General features: G+C 36.4%; 1 protein-coding gene and 1 pseudogene across 8 annotated transcripts in view; both read left to right on the top strand.

The window, feature by feature from the left end:
* MEF2A (myocyte enhancer factor 2A) overlaps window positions 1-18,039 on the top strand; it is a 167,530-nt gene that overhangs the window by 100,139 nt on the left and 49,352 nt on the right. For all 8 annotated transcript variants that reach the window (XM_058736736.1, XM_058736742.1, XM_058736738.1 and 5 more), the window contains one exon: window positions 1,652-1,855. In XM_058736736.1, the coding sequence (XP_058592719.1) occupies window positions 1,652-1,855 (204 nt within the window). The remainder of the gene's footprint in view (window positions 1-1,651; window positions 1,856-18,039) is intronic.
* On the top strand, window positions 11,696-16,941 carry LOC131516125 (small ribosomal subunit protein eS19-like; annotated as a pseudogene).

Raw genomic sequence — 18,039 nt, forward strand, 5'->3', positions numbered from 1 at the left:
ACAAGTCTTAGTGGAATTTGGGGAATGGAAGTCTGATTGCAGTAGTTGAGGAAAGAATAGGTAAGCGGTTGGAGATGACAACTACAGACATTTCTTTCAAACATGTTTACTGTGAAGTAGATCAAAGAGGAGGGGCAACTGGAGGGGCAGTATGGAGTCCAGGGAGATGCTAGAACATGCTTCTGTGCTTCTGGTCTTTGATCTAGTGGAGAGGAAGGACAGCTTGATGGGAGAGAATGACACTTCTGGAAAGGAATAGGAACAGAAAAGTCAGCAGTAACAGCAGAGGGGTGAATGTGGAAAGCTACAGGTGAAGTGTTTAAACTGATAGATATGATGATGGGAAGTGGTTTGAGGCAAAGTTATGAGCAGAGAGTGGACTTGAGACAGAGAAAGTGGGAAATAGTTGACTTGGAGAATGGGCTAATGAGAAACAAACCAAGTTATGATGGTTAGGCAGTGTTGAGTGTTAGCTGAGATTTATGGTCATCAGTTCAGAAACACCAGAGGGGCGTGTGTGTGTGTGTGTGTGCATGCCTGTGTGTTCCCAGGAGTTGTCAGCTACTTGGATAAAGATACAGGGATAATTGGTGTATGTATTGGGGGTTAGTTCCTGGTTGGGGCTCTGCCAGGCAAGTATGTTCATGAGAGAAGGGTAAAGTATGTGTGTTTGTAAGGGAGTGAAAATAGTGATGGACCATGAAATCTAGAGAGGAAAGAAAGGACATGAGAATAGACAGTAACAAAGTGGTGAGGTAAAAATGGATTGGAGGACTGGATATAGGTTAAAGAATTTCTGGAGAAGTAATACAAAATAGAAGAGCTACATAGGAGGCAAAATGGAATACATGAAGTTGAGATTTTGGAGGTGATTTTTGGTGAAAGGTATAACAGTAGGAGTGAGTTCTTGACATGTGGAAGTGGATCATTTGGAGTTGGGAGATGTTTTTGCAGTGATATTTTACACAGATACTGAAATCACCAGAGATAAGAGTAGGGCTAGAAAGAAAAGTATCAGGTGATAGTTATCAGTGCATGAGGGGGTCATTTGGTGCCCATCACAAGGAGAATTATTTGGGGGTACAAATTTCATGGTGTGAACTTGAAAACATCTGAAGTTTTTGAAGGAGAAGGAAGGAAAAATAATTTGTAAGACAGAGTAAGGAGCAGAAAGGATATACCTTTCAGGCTGTTGAAAATAGATATATTTAAAACAAACAAAAATTGGTCTCTGTTTGAGAGGACTTAAGGTGACAGGTTCCAGTTAGAAACTGGAAAAAATATTCAAAGAAGAATTTGAGGACTTTGGGGAATTTGTTCATCCCTAGGCTGTGAATTTTAAACTGGATAAGGGGTCAGTGATCAGCTGTGTCCTTCTCCGGTTCTTTGCCTTCTGCAGCAGACTGGCAGCGAAGGATAAAGGGAAACCTCCTCAGGAAACTGACTGCTCTGTCAGGAGATAGAAGTTAAATGTAGGACTGTAGTCTTGTGGTACATGGGGGAGTAGAGGCTCATGTGGAGTGTGAAGCTAGGAACCTTTTTCATCTTTGGAATCTGACTCAGTATTAAAAGAGGGCTCATCTTTAGGTAGCCTGTATTCAGGTACTGCTAATGCTTTTCCTAAAAATATACCTTTCTTTTCTTGGTCTAGGTCACTTTTACAAAGAGAAAGTTTGGATTAATGAAGAAAGCCTATGAACTTAGTGTGCTCTGTGACTGTGAAATAGCACTCATCATTTTCAACAGCTCTAACAAACTGTTTCAGTATGCCAGCACTGATATGGACAAAGTTCTTCTCAAGTATACAGAATATAATGAACCTCATGAAAGCAGAACCAACTCGGATATTGTTGAGGTAACACATATCTCTAGTATGCCTGAATTGCAGTTATAATTGAATCTTCCATTTAGTAACTTTAACTGTCAGATTGCTTTTCACATCCAAATTATAAATCAGTTTATATATGTAACTTACTTTTTTCTCTGAATCATTTCTTGGAATGATCTAATTATTGCTATAATAATATATACATAGATTTTTGTTCCCTCTGAATCATTTCTTAGAAGGATCTAATTATTGCTATGTAATGACCCACTTATGCTATAAACATCCTATTTATTGAGACAAAATAAGCTAGGCTGTTGTACTATATACAGCAGTATAATCTAACATTTTATCTATGATTACTTATTTTGTATGAGTTTTAAAGTTAATATTATGAACTATATCACTTGGAATAGTATGAAGTTACAGTTTTAATATGTCTTAATCATTTCATTATGTCAGTGACTACCCACAACTTGAAACACTAATGAAGTGGAAGAAAATGACATAAATATTTGTGTTTTGTTAGTAGTGCTTTAGTTGTGGGGGGAAGATATCTTCATTTTTTTTTTTTTTTTTTTTTTTGTTACCTTTTCTGCTGTCCTTCAGTATCTCTTATAATTCTGCTGACTTACTTAAAATGAAAACAAACAAAAAAAATTTGGGGATTATTTCCATCTTACTCAGAAACAGTGTTTTAAAGCAAGCCCTTCAAAAAGAATCGGTATACTTTCCCCTTTTATTCTTTTCTACTGCAAAATCTTTTTATAAAAGTTAACTTACCGTATATATTTCTAATGGCATTCTAAATTAGCTTTGTACTTGTCATTTTTGTTACATTTAGAGATTTTGTTTCATTTTTATTCAAAAGGGAGTCTTTCCCCCCACTAAAAAAGATGCATACTTTGGCTTACTTTTGTAATATTAGAAAACTGTCCCAGTTAATCAGGGATTTCCTTGGTGAAAATACTGAAACCATGTGAAATGATGCAGAACTAACTATAAATGAAGAACTAACTATAAAAGAAGAAATGAAGTCCTAATCTAGATTTTGAGTTAAGATAAAGATACCTTATTTTGTAGGAATCTAATTTATTTGCCTCCACAGATTAAATGCATTCTAAATTTCCCTATACCGTATTTCTCTACTACAACCATTCCTTTTAATTGATTTAGTTTGTTACTGAAAAAAAAAATTCTGCTACTTATAATTTTTTTAAAAAAAGCACTTCTGTTACTTTTTAGCAATTAATTAATTGCAATGAGAAGTAAAAGCATCATGTAATTACAGCTACAACTCATCTCTGTGCTTGTTGCCCACAGTTTTATTTAAATGGTTCACTGCTGTGAACATCCCCTGAAATGTGTATGAAGCTTTTGATTTTGCCCTTGTTGATCATTTCAGTTAAACTACATGATAACCTCTTACCCAAACCCCTTAATGCAATTATGTTTATATCAATTGTAAGTTACTTTGTATTATTTAGCATTTGTGGTTTTAGCAATACAAATCAGTAGACTGTCCCTGTTATATATCATAATGCATTTTGAATTGTAATTTTATAAATTACAGGATCCTTATTTGGGTAATCTTATCAGAGACTTCATAACTGGATTTCCTTGAAATGGAGATTATCCCTGGTGTGTTTGATTTAAAATCTTATTTTAAAAATCTCTATAGCTTATCAAAAGCTCCACTGCCTAAGTCAAAGAAACAGAGTTGACTTTTATGATGCCAACAGATAGATACTCAAGCTAGTTTCATTGTAGAAGGCAGCCATCCCCTTGACCCTAACTACTCTGCTCTTTCATTGCAGCAGTTGTTGGTCTTGGCCCCTGGAAGTTGAGGGTGCTCCGCACAGCCTAAAGCTTACTTCTTTAGAAAATATGAAGAATATAGTCTGATTTAATCCTCACAGAACTTTCAGACTACCTCAGTCTTCACCTCTGTTGTGGTCAGCAGTCGAAGTGTAAGAGAGTAAATCCCAAACATTTTTTTAGCAGTCTCTATTACAATTTACTTCAGTATGAAGGAAAACTTTTGCAGGTCAATTATCAATTGGGATTTTGATGTTTTCTTTTTAATTGAATTTCTTAGGTATAAGTGAACATGAATATTACCAGTAGTTCTTTATGAAGTTTGGAATTCTATAAATGCAATGGTTAGAAGACACATTGGCTTATTATAAGGTATTAATTTGTTGGTAGGATAAATTACAAGGCTTAATTTACCATGCATGTTAAGTTTACTGAATTAACCTTCATTATAAGACAGTGGTGGTTACCCCAGATGTTCTTTCTTCTACATAGAAGGGTAATGCAACTACATCCTGAATAGAAGTATGTACATATCTGAGTTCCTTTTATCAGTGGTGGTAATGGCTTATACTAATGTAGCTACAAAGATTGTTGTGAACCAACCTAAGTTTATAGGACCAGAGTAATGACAAATACATAAACCATAGTTTCCTATGGGCCAGGCACTTACAAATATCCCATTTAAGGATATTTATGGAATACAATTTTAAGTATTTTCTTTTCATATAGGGTCCTTTGAAACAGTTGTAGTAATTGGAAAGACACTTTTGTCCATTTGTTCATTTAACAAAAATATTTGAGGGGCTCCTATGTACCATGGACTCTGCAAAGTGATATTATTTAGACATTTCTAATTCAGGCTCAAGACTGTTCTTTCTACCCATAGTTTTGTAAACCACTTAGATAAACTTGTACCAACTGAAGATTTTATATCTGCAAACTTTGAGCAAGTTGGTGTGGTGTTCTGGATGTGTAAAAAAGCCGTCTCCTGTGGCTTCATCAGCAGTAAATGGAGGCATAAACAGCTATAAGTGATCCACATTAGAGTGTCTCCTAATGCACTTGATCCATAGTGAGACTAACTGAAGACTTTGAGAACAACCTTTATAAGCCCTCTAACCTGAATTTACTATTTCCTGTTGCATGTAAGTTAGTCCTTAAGATCAGTAGGATTTTATTTTCCCCCATATGTCTAAAAACCATACCTGCAAGAATGCACACGTTGTTATGCCTATGGAATTAGATTTAGTATGTTTTCTGGGAGCACAATGGAATAAATACATTAAAAGTAGTTGGTATTCGAATATTGTGATGATAAACAGATATAAAGGAAAATATGGTGCTCACATCTGTCTACCTTTTGATTTTAACCACAGATACCAGAAACCTCTGTATAGAATGGTGTTCTATCTTTGCTATCCCTTGTTTCATATTATCTATATTTTAAAACCAGTTTTTTAAATTTTAATCAATTTTAACAATTATAGTTGGTAAAAAATAATTTCCATGTAGCTTTTTAAAAAAATCAACAGCATTTACATATTTTAAATTGCATTTGGATCTTTTAAAGTCTGCAGTGCCCTGTAGAATGTGCATATCTCTTACATTGAGAAAGCTAAATAAATGAAAACAGAAACTTAGATGTTAGTAAATTAGGAGATTGTCATAAAGATAAACTTTATAAGAAACTTCATAATTGGATTTCTTTGAAATGGAGAGTATTGTTGCTGCATTAATGGCATCTTATTTGAAAATGCTTATTATACACTGCTTTTTAGGAGTATATTCCTGACAAAAAATGAGTTTCACTACTTTGTTTTCTATATTTCAGTAGGAGACATTCTGTACAAATGTCATCAGAGATCTACATTGTATCTTTCCTATTAAGCATTGATACAAAATGCTTATATGTGGCCCGCTTTTGTGGGCCTACAAAAAGTAGTAATTTAATTAAATGTAGAGACAGTGTTATAACCCCCATGTTTTCTTTTTAGTAAATTAAGATTTAAAAAGTTGTCAACTGTTGTATGCAGTTTTATAAGAACATTGGATTTATCTTAAAGTATTAGAAACTATTAATGAAAATCACCAGTTACCATTATTCACATACACACACACACACGTGTGTGTGTGTGTGTGTGTGTATACACACACATTGTGTTTATACTAATCAAAAGCCTAGGACCAATAGAAGGGTTCTGCATCAGAATAAAAATTATGCTAAAGCTGTGAAGTGAGGATTTTAGCAGCTGCTACACAATAAATTCCTGAGATTACTTTTGTATCCATTTTTTTCCTCTCACTTTACAAAAATATTTGGAATCTTAAATATTGCAACATGTGATCTATAAAAATAGTTATGATTTGGTGGTATTGGAGAATATTCAGTGCATAGCTTGTGTGATGATTCAGATCATTGTGCTGTCATTTTAAGGATATAAGAGACCATGGCCTTTTATCTGTCTAGTTAATATCTTATAAACTGCACCCAGATTGAGGTATTTTCCTCATGTCAGGAATACTGTGGTACTTAAAAAGAAAAAAAAAATTCCACTTGCATTATCTCATTTGTTCCTTATATCCAAGGCAAACTTTTTTGGAAGTGGAAATTGAGACTCCGTTAAATGACTTGCCCAGAGTCATGTAGCAATTTAGTGGCAGAACTGGGATTAGAACCTCAGTCTTTGAAATTACAGCCTCCCTTGCCTTCCCAGTTTACTGAATTCATTAGAGCTCTGAAACATTTCACCATAAATGGATACAATTTTATATGTAAATCAGTAATGTTCAACATGTAACAAATGTGAATGAGTTTTCCTTGATAATAAATAGAAAATTAGTGAAATTAATTGCAGTAAGATTAATTGGTGACATTTATCAAGTTGCTGATATAACCTGGTACTCTTCCAAGGACTTTTATTTATTTTATCTGATTGAGCTCTCTTATTGTCCCCGTTTCACAGATGAGGAATTTGAGGCACAGTGATAAATGAAGTAAGATGACAATAATTTGGATTTAAAGAATGAGAAAGTCTGCTTTTTCTGAGTTTTAATAATCCCTGCCTGCTCTCAGATTACAAAGGAATTTAGACGTCATTAATATCTTAGAGGAAACATAAGATGCATCTATCGATTATTAAATAAAAATAGCTGGTAGTAAAAGTTGAGCACGGCAACTTTTAGAATCAGTGGCTTTCAGGGTGTGGTACCCTGACCTTCAGTATCAGCATCACCAGAGCACTTGTTAGAAATCTGAGTTCTGGTGCCCTGCTTCACACCTACCGAATTGGAAACTTTGGAGAAGAGGCCTAGGCAATATTGTATTAATTTGAGTTAACTTGTCCTAAGTGGAGTGAGACTAAAAGCTTCAAGTTATTGGGCAGTCTCTTGGCAGTAAAAATTCTTAAATATTTTTATTCCCAAGAATATCCTCTGAAATGATTTCAAGCAGTGAGCAAGCACAAACTGTAACTTTTAAGGCCTTCCAAATAGTTCAAAATAATATGCCGATTTTGGTGTGAATTGCAAATCAGGGAACACATTTCTAATGAGTTAACCTTTCATTGCAGTCCTACATGGTTTTACATATGTGCTTCTTTGAACATATTTAGGGGTTGGTGGGGATGTGTGGGCAGCATCGCATTACACAGTTCCTCAGTTGAACAAAACAGAAAGATAAATGACTTTTGTCTCCTGAGATCATCTAGTGCTGACCTTCTAGAACTGGAGGCATGATTATGCTTAGGGTTTCTGACAGTATTACAGTATTCTCTTAGAGCCTTTTTGAGCCAATTGGGCTTTTTTCTCCCCATGTTACTGATCAGGAATGGAACAGACAGGGAGTGTTTAAGAGGCTTGCCTAATGTTTTACAGGGCTGCAGTGGAGCGGCAGGGAAAGGGAAAAAATAATGAGACATCTGAAGACAAGACAAAGCTTCCCTCCGCCTCCAGGCCCCTGCCCTGCTCTTTTATTCCTAACAGAGCCTGAAGCAGCAGGATGGTGATTCACAGGGTGAGGCACGCAATCCTCATGGCCCCCCTCCTCTCCTCACATGTCCTGCACCATCTCCTCACACTGCAGTCACCGTAGCTCTGCAATTTCAGTTTTACTCTTTTTATTTTTACTGTGTACTTGAATATTATTATTTATCATATAATTATTGGTTTTCATTTATGTGCTTTTTAAGAAACTGTGCATCTCTGCGTGTGATTTTCATGTTCTTGAGGTCAGAGTTTTGTCCATCAGAGACTGAAGTTGTTGATATATAAACAAGAGTTCATGGGGAAAGGGGTGATATATATCACTTTATAATATAGCTTACATTTCTGTAATGCATTTCTTGTGTTTATCGATGAATACCTGTATATCCTTTTTATGTGTCTTTGTGTCAGGGATTGGGTGTTTTTGTAGTTAAAATCAGATGAGTTGTTCTTTCTCTTCCGGAAGTTCTTTGCTACATTAGCCATATTTTTGGCTAATGAGAGAAAAGGGCGAGGGAGGGTACAGAGGATTGGAAGAGTGGTCAGAGAAAATTTCCTCTGGAGGTGACACATTGTCTTAGGCCTTTAAAGGACAGGGTTGGGGAGGGAAAAGGCTAGAAGAAAGGTGTTCTGGTTCAGAGGGGCAACTTAATGGAAATTAGGAAATGAAACATAGCACAGTTATTTTATGGAGTTAAAATCAGCTGAATGCAGCTGTAGTAGTATAGTGTGAAGAGTGGAAATAGCTAAGACCTGGGAAGTAAGCCAGATCCTGAAGGCTTGGATAGCTATTGAAAGAGCTCTCTAGGTTTTACTGACTATCTTGTAATTCCCAGGCAATACATTGTGTTCAAGTTGCACTGTAATTTTTTGAAAGGGGCTTGAAAGAAGGGAGGAGGAAAAGGGTAAAAATATTGAATATAATGCATTATTTTTACACTTTTAATTTATTATACTGATATTTATACTGTGTATAAGACATTGTATTAGACACTGAGAATAACTGACCATATTTCTGCCATTTTCCTAAAAAGATGATGTGTTTCCTAAAAAGATGTGTTCATCTTACTACAGAAGTTTCTTTGTTGGATACATTTCAATATAGATTCAAGACACTTAGAATCCCAAGATTTTGATGTTTCCCACCACATAGTAATCATTTAGCATATAACTATTACATTACTATTAGAGCTAGAAGCTTATTTAATGCAAAAGATACAGGGTACTTACCATGTTTAAGAATGTTCTGTGTATGCCTTTGTGAAGTGAGATATATACGTAGCATAAGTGATATTTCTCTTATAAAGAGGTAGCAAATGCAAGCGTGCAGTGTTTTTTGTTTTTTTGTTTTTTTTTTTTAACATTTATTTATTTTTGAGACACAGAGAGACAGAGCATGAACAGGGGAGGGTCAGAGAGAGGGAGACATAGAATCTGAAACAGGCTCCAGGCTATGAGCTGTCAGCACAGAGCCCGACGCGGGGCTCAAACTCACGGACCCCGAGATCATGACCTGAGCCAAAGTCGGCCGCTTAACCGACTGAGCCACCCAGGCGCCCCGCATGCAGTGTTTTTAAACCAGGCCAAACACGTAGTTCCTTAAAATTGAGACAGCTCTATAGTTTTCATTTTTATTTTGAAATTATTTTTGTAGCTCAGTTTTGAGACTAGGGATCTAGAGTCTGAAGAAAGAAAGGGATCTTCTTAGCACAAATTGGTCATAACCCTACTTTTAAATTTATAGTTAGAGTCAGCGCTTGACCTATAAACCATTCAAGATGGTAGTATGAACCTCTTATATTTTGGAAAAGTAAACATACCTTATATGTAGGTTTTGTTTGGTGGGTTGATTTGTGAATCAAATCAATTTTTGATACTCGTGTATCCTAAGGATATTCTGTGAAGAATATCATTATGCGTGTAGGCACATAGTTACGTGATATTTCTTTACTCAAAGAATATTTCCTATAAGTTCTTACTTTAATTGATTAGCAGTGAAAGATCAGAAGATAAACTTTTAAAGATTGGTTTTTAAGTATTAGGGATTTTTGAAATTTGGTAATAAATAAGCTACAAGTTTGAGACTTCTAGAATAAAGCAAAGCTTGAATTCATATTGGAATTTACCTCTTTTTTTAAAAAATTTTTTTAATGTTTAATTTTGAGAGAGTGAGACAGCATGAGCAGGGGAAGGGCATAGAAAGAGGGAAATACAGAATTTGAAGCAGGTTCCAGCCTCTCTCAGCTATCAGCACAGAGCCCGATGCAGGGCTCGAACTCACAAATCGTGAGGTCATGACCTGAGCCGAAGTCGGATGCTTAACCAAACTGAGCCACCCAGGTGCTCCTGGAATTTACCTCTTGTAATTCAGTGGAGAATATTTTCTGTCATGCTTTTTGTTTTTATAGAAATTTTCTTAATAACTGGTTTGTTATTTTGTGGTAATTTTTGGGCTTGAGTTGTTATTTCCAAAATCTGTCTTGTAAACCTCAGAAATGTTTATGTTCTGCAAAAAAAAAAAAAAAAAAAAAAAAACCCTTAGAAATAGCAACTAGTATTTGTACAGGAATTTTAAAAATCAGCTTGCTTTTTTATGCTACCAGTATTCATATAGGCTTGTTCTGTAATAGGATATAATTAAAATATTTTAGTGCTGTTTCCCATAATTGTATAGTTGTATTAAGTTTTTAAAAATTGTTTTGTAACTGGAGTATAGAAAAATCTACCAGTTATTGTTCTGTATGACAGTAGAAAATAAGCAGTTAGGTGGGGATTTAGGCATTTTGTGAAAGGTGTTTTAATTCTCAAATTCTGTTATTTGATATTTCACTTACTATAGTTCAAAGAAATTTCTATATTTAGTATTATAATTAGCATTTCTTGGTTATAGTAATCAGTTTATTTTATTGAATGTTTATGGTACCTGTTTAATAGGGAAAGAGAACAGTATTAAAGTTCTAAACCTTGTGGAGTTTAAGGACCAGTTAAAATAATGTATATGGTAACATTTTGAAAACTGTTTTATATTAATTAGGTGGTTTCTGATTGCAAGCAACAAAAGACCTGACTGAAACTCCTCTTTCAAATAGGGGTACTTGTTATATATCACATAACAAGAAAACCTAGCAATGTGGTAGAGATTAGCCTGTGTCTGTTGAAGTGGGCTCCCTCAAGCCTTCAGCTGTGTCCTGATGCTGACTTGTTCATGTTGACGGTGGCAGCTCCTGCCCTTACATCTGCACATAACATCATCTATGGCAGTGTTACCCAGTAGAGCTTTTTGTGGTGATGGAAATGTTCTATGTCTGTGCTGTCCAGTATGGTAGCCGTTAGTCATGTGTAGCTGTTGAGCATTTGAAATATAGCTAATATAACTAAAGAACTGTATCTTTAACTTAAGTAACCACATGTGACTCGTGGCTACCATATATAGTGGCACCAATATAAAGCATCAGAGATTAGTTGTATCCTAGAGTTTCCAGCAAATGTTCTAAAATTAATTCCGTTATACTGATGTAGCTAACATGCCTCCACACTCCTCACTGAAGTACAATCATGGTGGTGGAGAGAAGATGGAAAGTTCTCATTGGCGAATTCTAGCCAGATGTTCCACCTCTGAGACGTACTCTAAAGCTGTAGTAATCCAGGAAGTTGTGTTTATGTAGCTCAGTAGAACAGAACACAGAGCTCAGGAATAGACCCATGCCTTATTAACACATGGTTAACTGATGTTTGACAAAAGTGCTCAGGGAAATCAATGAGAAAAGGAAAGTCTTTTCTTTTTTTTTTTTTTTTTTTTTTTTTGGAAAGTCTTTTCAAAAGATGGTCCTAGAGGGGGGCCTGGGTGGCGCAGTCGGTTAAGCGTCCGACTTCAGCCAGGTCACGATCTCGCAGTCCGGTCCGTGAGTTCGAGCCCCGCGTCAGGCTCTGGGCTGATGGCTCGGAGCCTGGAGCCTGTTTCCGATTCTGTGTCTCCCTCTCTCTCTGCCCCTCCCCCGTTCATGCTCTGTCTCTCTCTGTCCCAAAATTTAAAAAAAAAAAAAAAAAAAAACGTTGAAAAAAAAAAAAAGATGGTCCTAGAAACACTGGACATACAGACAGAAAAAATAAACCTCAGTGTTTACTATACATCATACACATTTCTGTGGAATAGTTTGTATATGTGACTAATAAAAGTGAAGAACAGACAGATTGGGTGTAGTTGATAGAGTGCCTTGCATACCAACTGTGGCATTTGACGTTTGTCTCATGGGCATTGGGCAGCCCTTGGAGGTGGTTTAGCAGTTTGGGTAGTCAGACCATTGTTACAAGAATACTAATCTGGCAGTAGAATTATCAGCATTTCAGAAGACATTTATAGCTTTTAAAAATAGACTAAGATCCCATCTTTTAGTTATGATAGGTCTTTAATAATGTTGAGATTTTATGAAGAAGAATGCTATTCCATTTGGTTTGAATGGGGAAAGGTGATTAAATGGTGGCTTAGGCTTTGTTCTAAAGATGATAATATGTTGACATGTCGTGCTTTTTCTCAAGTGATCTATACAAAATTTGAGATGCATCATATGTAAAGAAGGAAATATTTAGAATTTAACCATAATGTGAATGTGCTCAAATATTTTTATAAATAATCTTTATAATATGATCTCCTTTAATGCAACAATTTAAAGTACTTTTACTTAAAATCTCTTCATTATTATTATGGAAAAAATGACTAAATGACCAAAATTATTGTGAGAAGGAGTTTATGTGTTGTAAGAAGGCTTGGAAACCCTGATCTAGTTCTGTATTTCATTTAAATGATAAGAAAGTAGGAGTCCAAACAAAGCAAAAGGCTTGTCCAGGGTCTTAGGAGTATGCAGTGACAAAACTCAGAGCTTAAATAATGTTCTCTTGAAGACCCTGAATCTGTCTCAGAAGACTGTGGAACTTCTGAGGCTAAGTCTTTGAGAAAGAGCTTTCTTCCCAGTGGATTCCCAAAGATCCAGCACACAGCTTAATAATGACCTTTAAAATTGAACTAAAAGCAGTGTTGCTTACTTCAGTGGTAACTAATTGATGATACTCTTAAAACGTCTTCAGATGTTACCCACAGCTCGTAGGGACAGAAACACAGAGTGTGTTTAAATTTATTTATTTTTTTATTACGTTTCTTTATTTTTGAGAGGCAGAGAGAGCGTGAGTGGGGGAGGGGCGGTGAGAGAGGGAGACAGAATTCGAAGCAGGCTACAGACCCTGAGCTGTCAGCACAGAGCCTGATGCAGGGCTCAGACTCACAAGCCGTGAGATCATGACCTGAGCCGAAGTCGGACACTCAACCAACTGAGCCACACAGGCGACCCCAGAGTATGTTTAAATGGGAATAAAGTTCAAGAATGAAGGGGATGTGATTCTCTTCACTTTGTATCGCCTTTATTTCTGTATCGCCCCATCTTCAACACTGATTCCTAGTATATAGTATTTCCAACCGTTATAGAAGTAAACAGATTTTAAAAAAGTATAGGTGCTTCTGCTGTAATGCTGTTTACGTGTTCCTGAAAAGCCTCACAAACTCTAATACCTGTGCAATTTTGTGTTCTAAGCAACACAAACTAAAAAATAATCAGTAATTTAAAAGAGCTGGAACTGCTTAGTGCGGTAACTTAGTGTATAGTTAGTGGGTATTATAAATGCACAGAATTAATTATTTGAACAGAAATGCTGGCAGCACTTTAATTAGGATGGAGATGTGGGTCTAAGGACAGTGCAGATGGCAGTGTAGCAATGAGCGGTGGAGGGTGAGGGGTTGCCATTTAAGTATGGGAAATAACTACCACCTGCAGTGGGGCGGGGAGTGCTCCTCTGAAGCCTTCCTTTTCAACTTTCTTATAATGCACACCACACTCCTGCTGTTTGGTGGTCTTTCTCCTTTCCTGCTAAACGTTATACTTCTGTTCCCACTTTTCTGGCTCCCCTTGCCTAGGAAAAATCCACATTGAACCAGAGTGACTTTATTATTCTGACACCATTCCCTATTTACCAGTTTCATGTCACCTAATTTATATTCCCAAACACATTATGGTAGAGCAGACTGTATTGTTTAATCATAGAAGTTTGTTTGTTTTTTTTAAAGAGAGCATTCATCAGTTTATGTTCATCTGAATAAGTGGCTGCTATATGTAAGAGAAAATTATTCGGAGAGGGGAAGTTGTATTACTTTGCTAGTTTCCTTTAGAGTGTAAAAGAAAGCTGTTTTCATAGATGCTATTGGCTTTTATTTCATATAGTTCTCTTCACTGATTATCTTGATATACCTGGATGTAGAACTCCATAGGTATGAATTCCAGTGAGATTATTCATAATCATATTAAAGATTTCCAGCGTTTTCTGTAACCTGCATGAAGTGCATTCACATTGCCTGGCATTTTTATAAATCATTGCCCCCCAATCTTTCACTATCCTGTGAAATTGAATGTTCAGTGAGGTAACTTAGTGTACGTAGTGGCTACCACAGTGGGTATTATAGACAAACCTGAGATTAACTTTTTTATGTTCTTTCTATTGAGATAGAATTTACAGACCATAAAATTCACCATTTAAAATTATACATTTAGTGGTTTTAACATATTCACAAGTTTATGCGACTATGAACACTAATTCCAGAACATTTTCATCAACCTAAAATGAAACTTGGTACCCATTAGCAGTCATTTCCCAACTCCCCTTCCCTCATCCTGGCAGCCACTAACCTTTTTCTGTGTCTGTGGATTTGCCTATTCTGGATATTTCATAAAAATGGGATTATATAATATGTTCTCTTTTGTGTCCAGCTTCTTCCATTAAGCATAATATTTTCAAGGTTTGTCTGTTTTGTAGCATGTATTAGTACTTCATTCCATGGCTGGATAATATTCCCTTGTATGGAAATACCACATTTTGTTTATTCAGTCATCAGTTGATAGACATTGGGTTTCCACTTTCTGATTGTTATAAAAGTGCAGCTATGAAATTTTTGTGTAACTTTTTGTAAGGGCATGTTTTCATTTCTTTTGGGTATTTACCTAGGAGTGGAATTTGCCGGGCTGTATGATAGCTCTGTGTTGAACTCTTTTCCACATTTAACCTAAAAGGCAAAAACATCATCAGAAAACTTTATGGATATCATTAGAAAATGTTTGGCTCATTTTTTCCTAAAAGTGTTGATTTTTTAAATTTATGTAATGTTGGTCCACGTTATCTGGACCAACCCTTCAGCTGAAGACAACTAAAAATACTAGATGAACTATACAAAAATGACTTTATAGCATCAAAGAGCTGTTAAGGAATATGCCAGACCAAAATCTGAGGAAAGGTAAGAACCTAAAAGGTAAAGAAGTATTTAAAGTTCTGGCTACCCTGAGTTCTTTTCCCATCTGGATAAATACTTGAAAACTAAGCTTCAGGCTTTGGTGGATCTAGAGGCAAAGGTTAAGTGATTACTTGCAGGTCTCTGAGGCTAACACATTGCCTCTCATATCAAACTGGAACCTAAGGAAAAAGGAAAAATCCACTGCCTTTTTCCTACTTGCAGAAGATGCAAGGAGAGGTCTGTTGTACTGAACAGATTGGAAAAAGGAGAATAAGAAAAGAAAGAGAACCTGTTTCTCAAAGGTTATAAAACAGGTTACCAGCATTGTGTGGAATCACTGGCCAAAGTCACATAATGCAAGAAGTCCAAGAAAACTTTTGCTCCAGGTTCCTGGAAGAAGCAAATCTATATACTTTTTGAAGAAAAGCACTTTAATTCTAGGCATCAAATAACTTTTCAAAACCATTGAGCATCCATCATACAAAGATGACCAACCATAAAAGAAAACAAGGCACCATAAGCAAAATGCAGCAAGAAATAGCAGAAACTGGGGCGCCTGGGTGGCTCAATTGGTTAAGTATCGAACTTTTGATTTCAGCTCAGGTTTGTGGGTTCGAGCCTTCCATTGGGCTCTGTGGTGACAGCGTGGAGCCTGCTTGGGATTCTGTCTGTCTCCCTCTCTCTCTGCCCCTCCCCTGCTTGCTCTCTGTCTCTCAAAATAAATAAAAATAAACTTAAAAAAAAAAAAAGAAATATAACTGACACCTAAATATTTCAGATACTGTTGTTATTATACATAGATTATAAATAATTTCACTGTTTCATAAACAAGTTTGCAAATATTTGCAAGAAACAGGGAATTATAAAAGCAGTGCTATAGCAGATTTGAGAAAAATACTTAGAGCGATGAAAAAAAAAAAAATAACCAAAATGAAAAACTTAGTAGACATGTTGGAAGTGTATTTGACATAGTTGAAGAATTTGTGAACTGAAAAAAGTTATCTGGAAGTCAGCACAAAGAGATGAAAAAGTGGAAAATACAAGATGTTGAGAGAAAAGATTGGTTAGAAATTCTAACCTAAATTGTTTTGGGCATTCTGGAAGGAGGGGAAGAGAGGAGAGAATGAATATGAATGAAGCAGATGCAGTATTTGAAGACATAAGGACAATTTTCCAGGATTGATTTGTTAACTCAACAAATCTATACAGAGTAAAAAGAAAAAATCTATACATAAATGAAACTAACAGGAAACAAAAGACCAAGAAAAAAAATTAGATTATCTTCAAAGGAGTGCTGACTCTAAATAGCAGCAAATGAAAATCTGTCGTCAATGAAATGATATCCTAAATGTGTTGAGAAAGTAGAAGATGGACTCCAACCTAGAATTCTATACCCAGAAAAAATATCTTCAAGAATGAAGGCAGGATGCCTGACTTATGCTCTTGGGGAACCCCGTTGTTTTCTCTCCTCTGGCTGGCAGCATGTAGGCCTCTCAATGCCTGGCGTTTCTGTAAAAGATGTGAACCATAGGAGATTGTTAGAGCTCTGGCTGCCTTCCTCAAAAAGTCTGGAGAGCCAAAAGTCCCTCAGTGGGTGGACACTGTCAATCTGCCAAACATAAAGAGCCTGCTCCCTGCGATGAGAACTGGTTCTACACACAAGCTGTCTCCACAGTATGGCACCTGCACCTCCAGGGCAGTACTGGGGTCATCTTCATGGCCAACATCTGTGGGCAACTTCAGAGGAACAAGTTCATGCCCAACCACTTTAGCAGAGACTCTAAGAAGATGGCCCACAGGGTCCTCCAAGCCCTAGAGAGGCTGAAAGCAATGGAAAAGGACAGGGGTGGAGGCTGCAAACTAACACCTCAGGGATGAGAGCTCTGGACAGAATTGCTGGACAGGTGGCAGCTGCCACCTAGAATCATTAGAACAAATGCTGGGTTAATAAATTGCCTCATTAGTTAAAAAAAAAAAAAAAAAAGCAAAACACCTGTGTATCAGTTTTACAACTAAACCACCTCAGGCATTTGAGGAAGGGGTACAAACCAAGTCAGACTTCTATAGTAAGAAAGCAGTCCTCATGGGAAGATCACATGACCTTCACAACCTTCATGTGGACAGTAACCCATATCTATTTTATCAGTGAACCTCATAACCTAGTAGGGTGCTCTCAATAAATTTTGTTGGATTAAAGGGGGAAAAAAGTAAGTTAAGTCATTCATGCAGTTTAAAAAAACACAGAGAGAGGGATGGTGAAAACCAAGAGCCAAGACTTTTGAAGATGTACTTTCCTGACCTCACAGTGCACTGAGAATCAAGTTTTCAAAATACTTGTTTATGTGTGGAGATATACAACAGAATTACATTATCCTGTTGATAAGCTGAAGCTACTAGACTGCCCAATATCCAGCTTCAGGGAGTTAAGTGTCCCAAAATTGTTGGTTTAGCTTGGGGTAGGGGAAGGAAGTACCATTAGCATTTGCTGAGATCTTTGCAATGAAACCTAGGGGTATCACAGAACTGGATAAAGCTTTAAAATTCAAAGAAGCCATAGTTTGAATACCACACACTTCTTTCTGAGGAATATATGAATAAGATCATGGAGAAACTGGAGAAGGACCCTGAAGTCCTGCCAGCAACTACCTGCAAAAGAATGTGCTTTCTTCCCAAGGTTAAAGTGGTTTCTGATCACAGCCCTCTCTGCATTCTCCCTCTCATTTGTTGACTGAGTGATTCAGTCTATTGAACCAGCTGAACTAAAACAGCCTAGTGAAAAGAGCATTGGACTGGACATCAGAAGATTTAGATTCTAGTCCCAGTTCTATTTAATTGCCATGTGATGTGGTAGGGTTGAAGGGAGAGTACTTGGGTCTCTCCTAAGCTTAATATTCTCTGTAAAGGTAAGAGGTGAACTAGATTACAAATATATCATTTAAATTTTTTTCAGCTATTTTAATATACTTTTTCGAGCACATAAAATCTCAGGATCCTATTGTGCCTCAAAAATTTTGATTCCATGGACAAATTTCCAGAAAATGCAATCTAACAAAATGGAATAATAAAGCTATAGACAACCTGAATAGTG

This window comes from Neofelis nebulosa, chromosome 7, assembly GCF_028018385.1.
Source record: "Neofelis nebulosa isolate mNeoNeb1 chromosome 7, mNeoNeb1.pri, whole genome shotgun sequence".
Taxonomy (NCBI): Eukaryota; Metazoa; Chordata; class Mammalia; order Carnivora; family Felidae; genus Neofelis; species Neofelis nebulosa.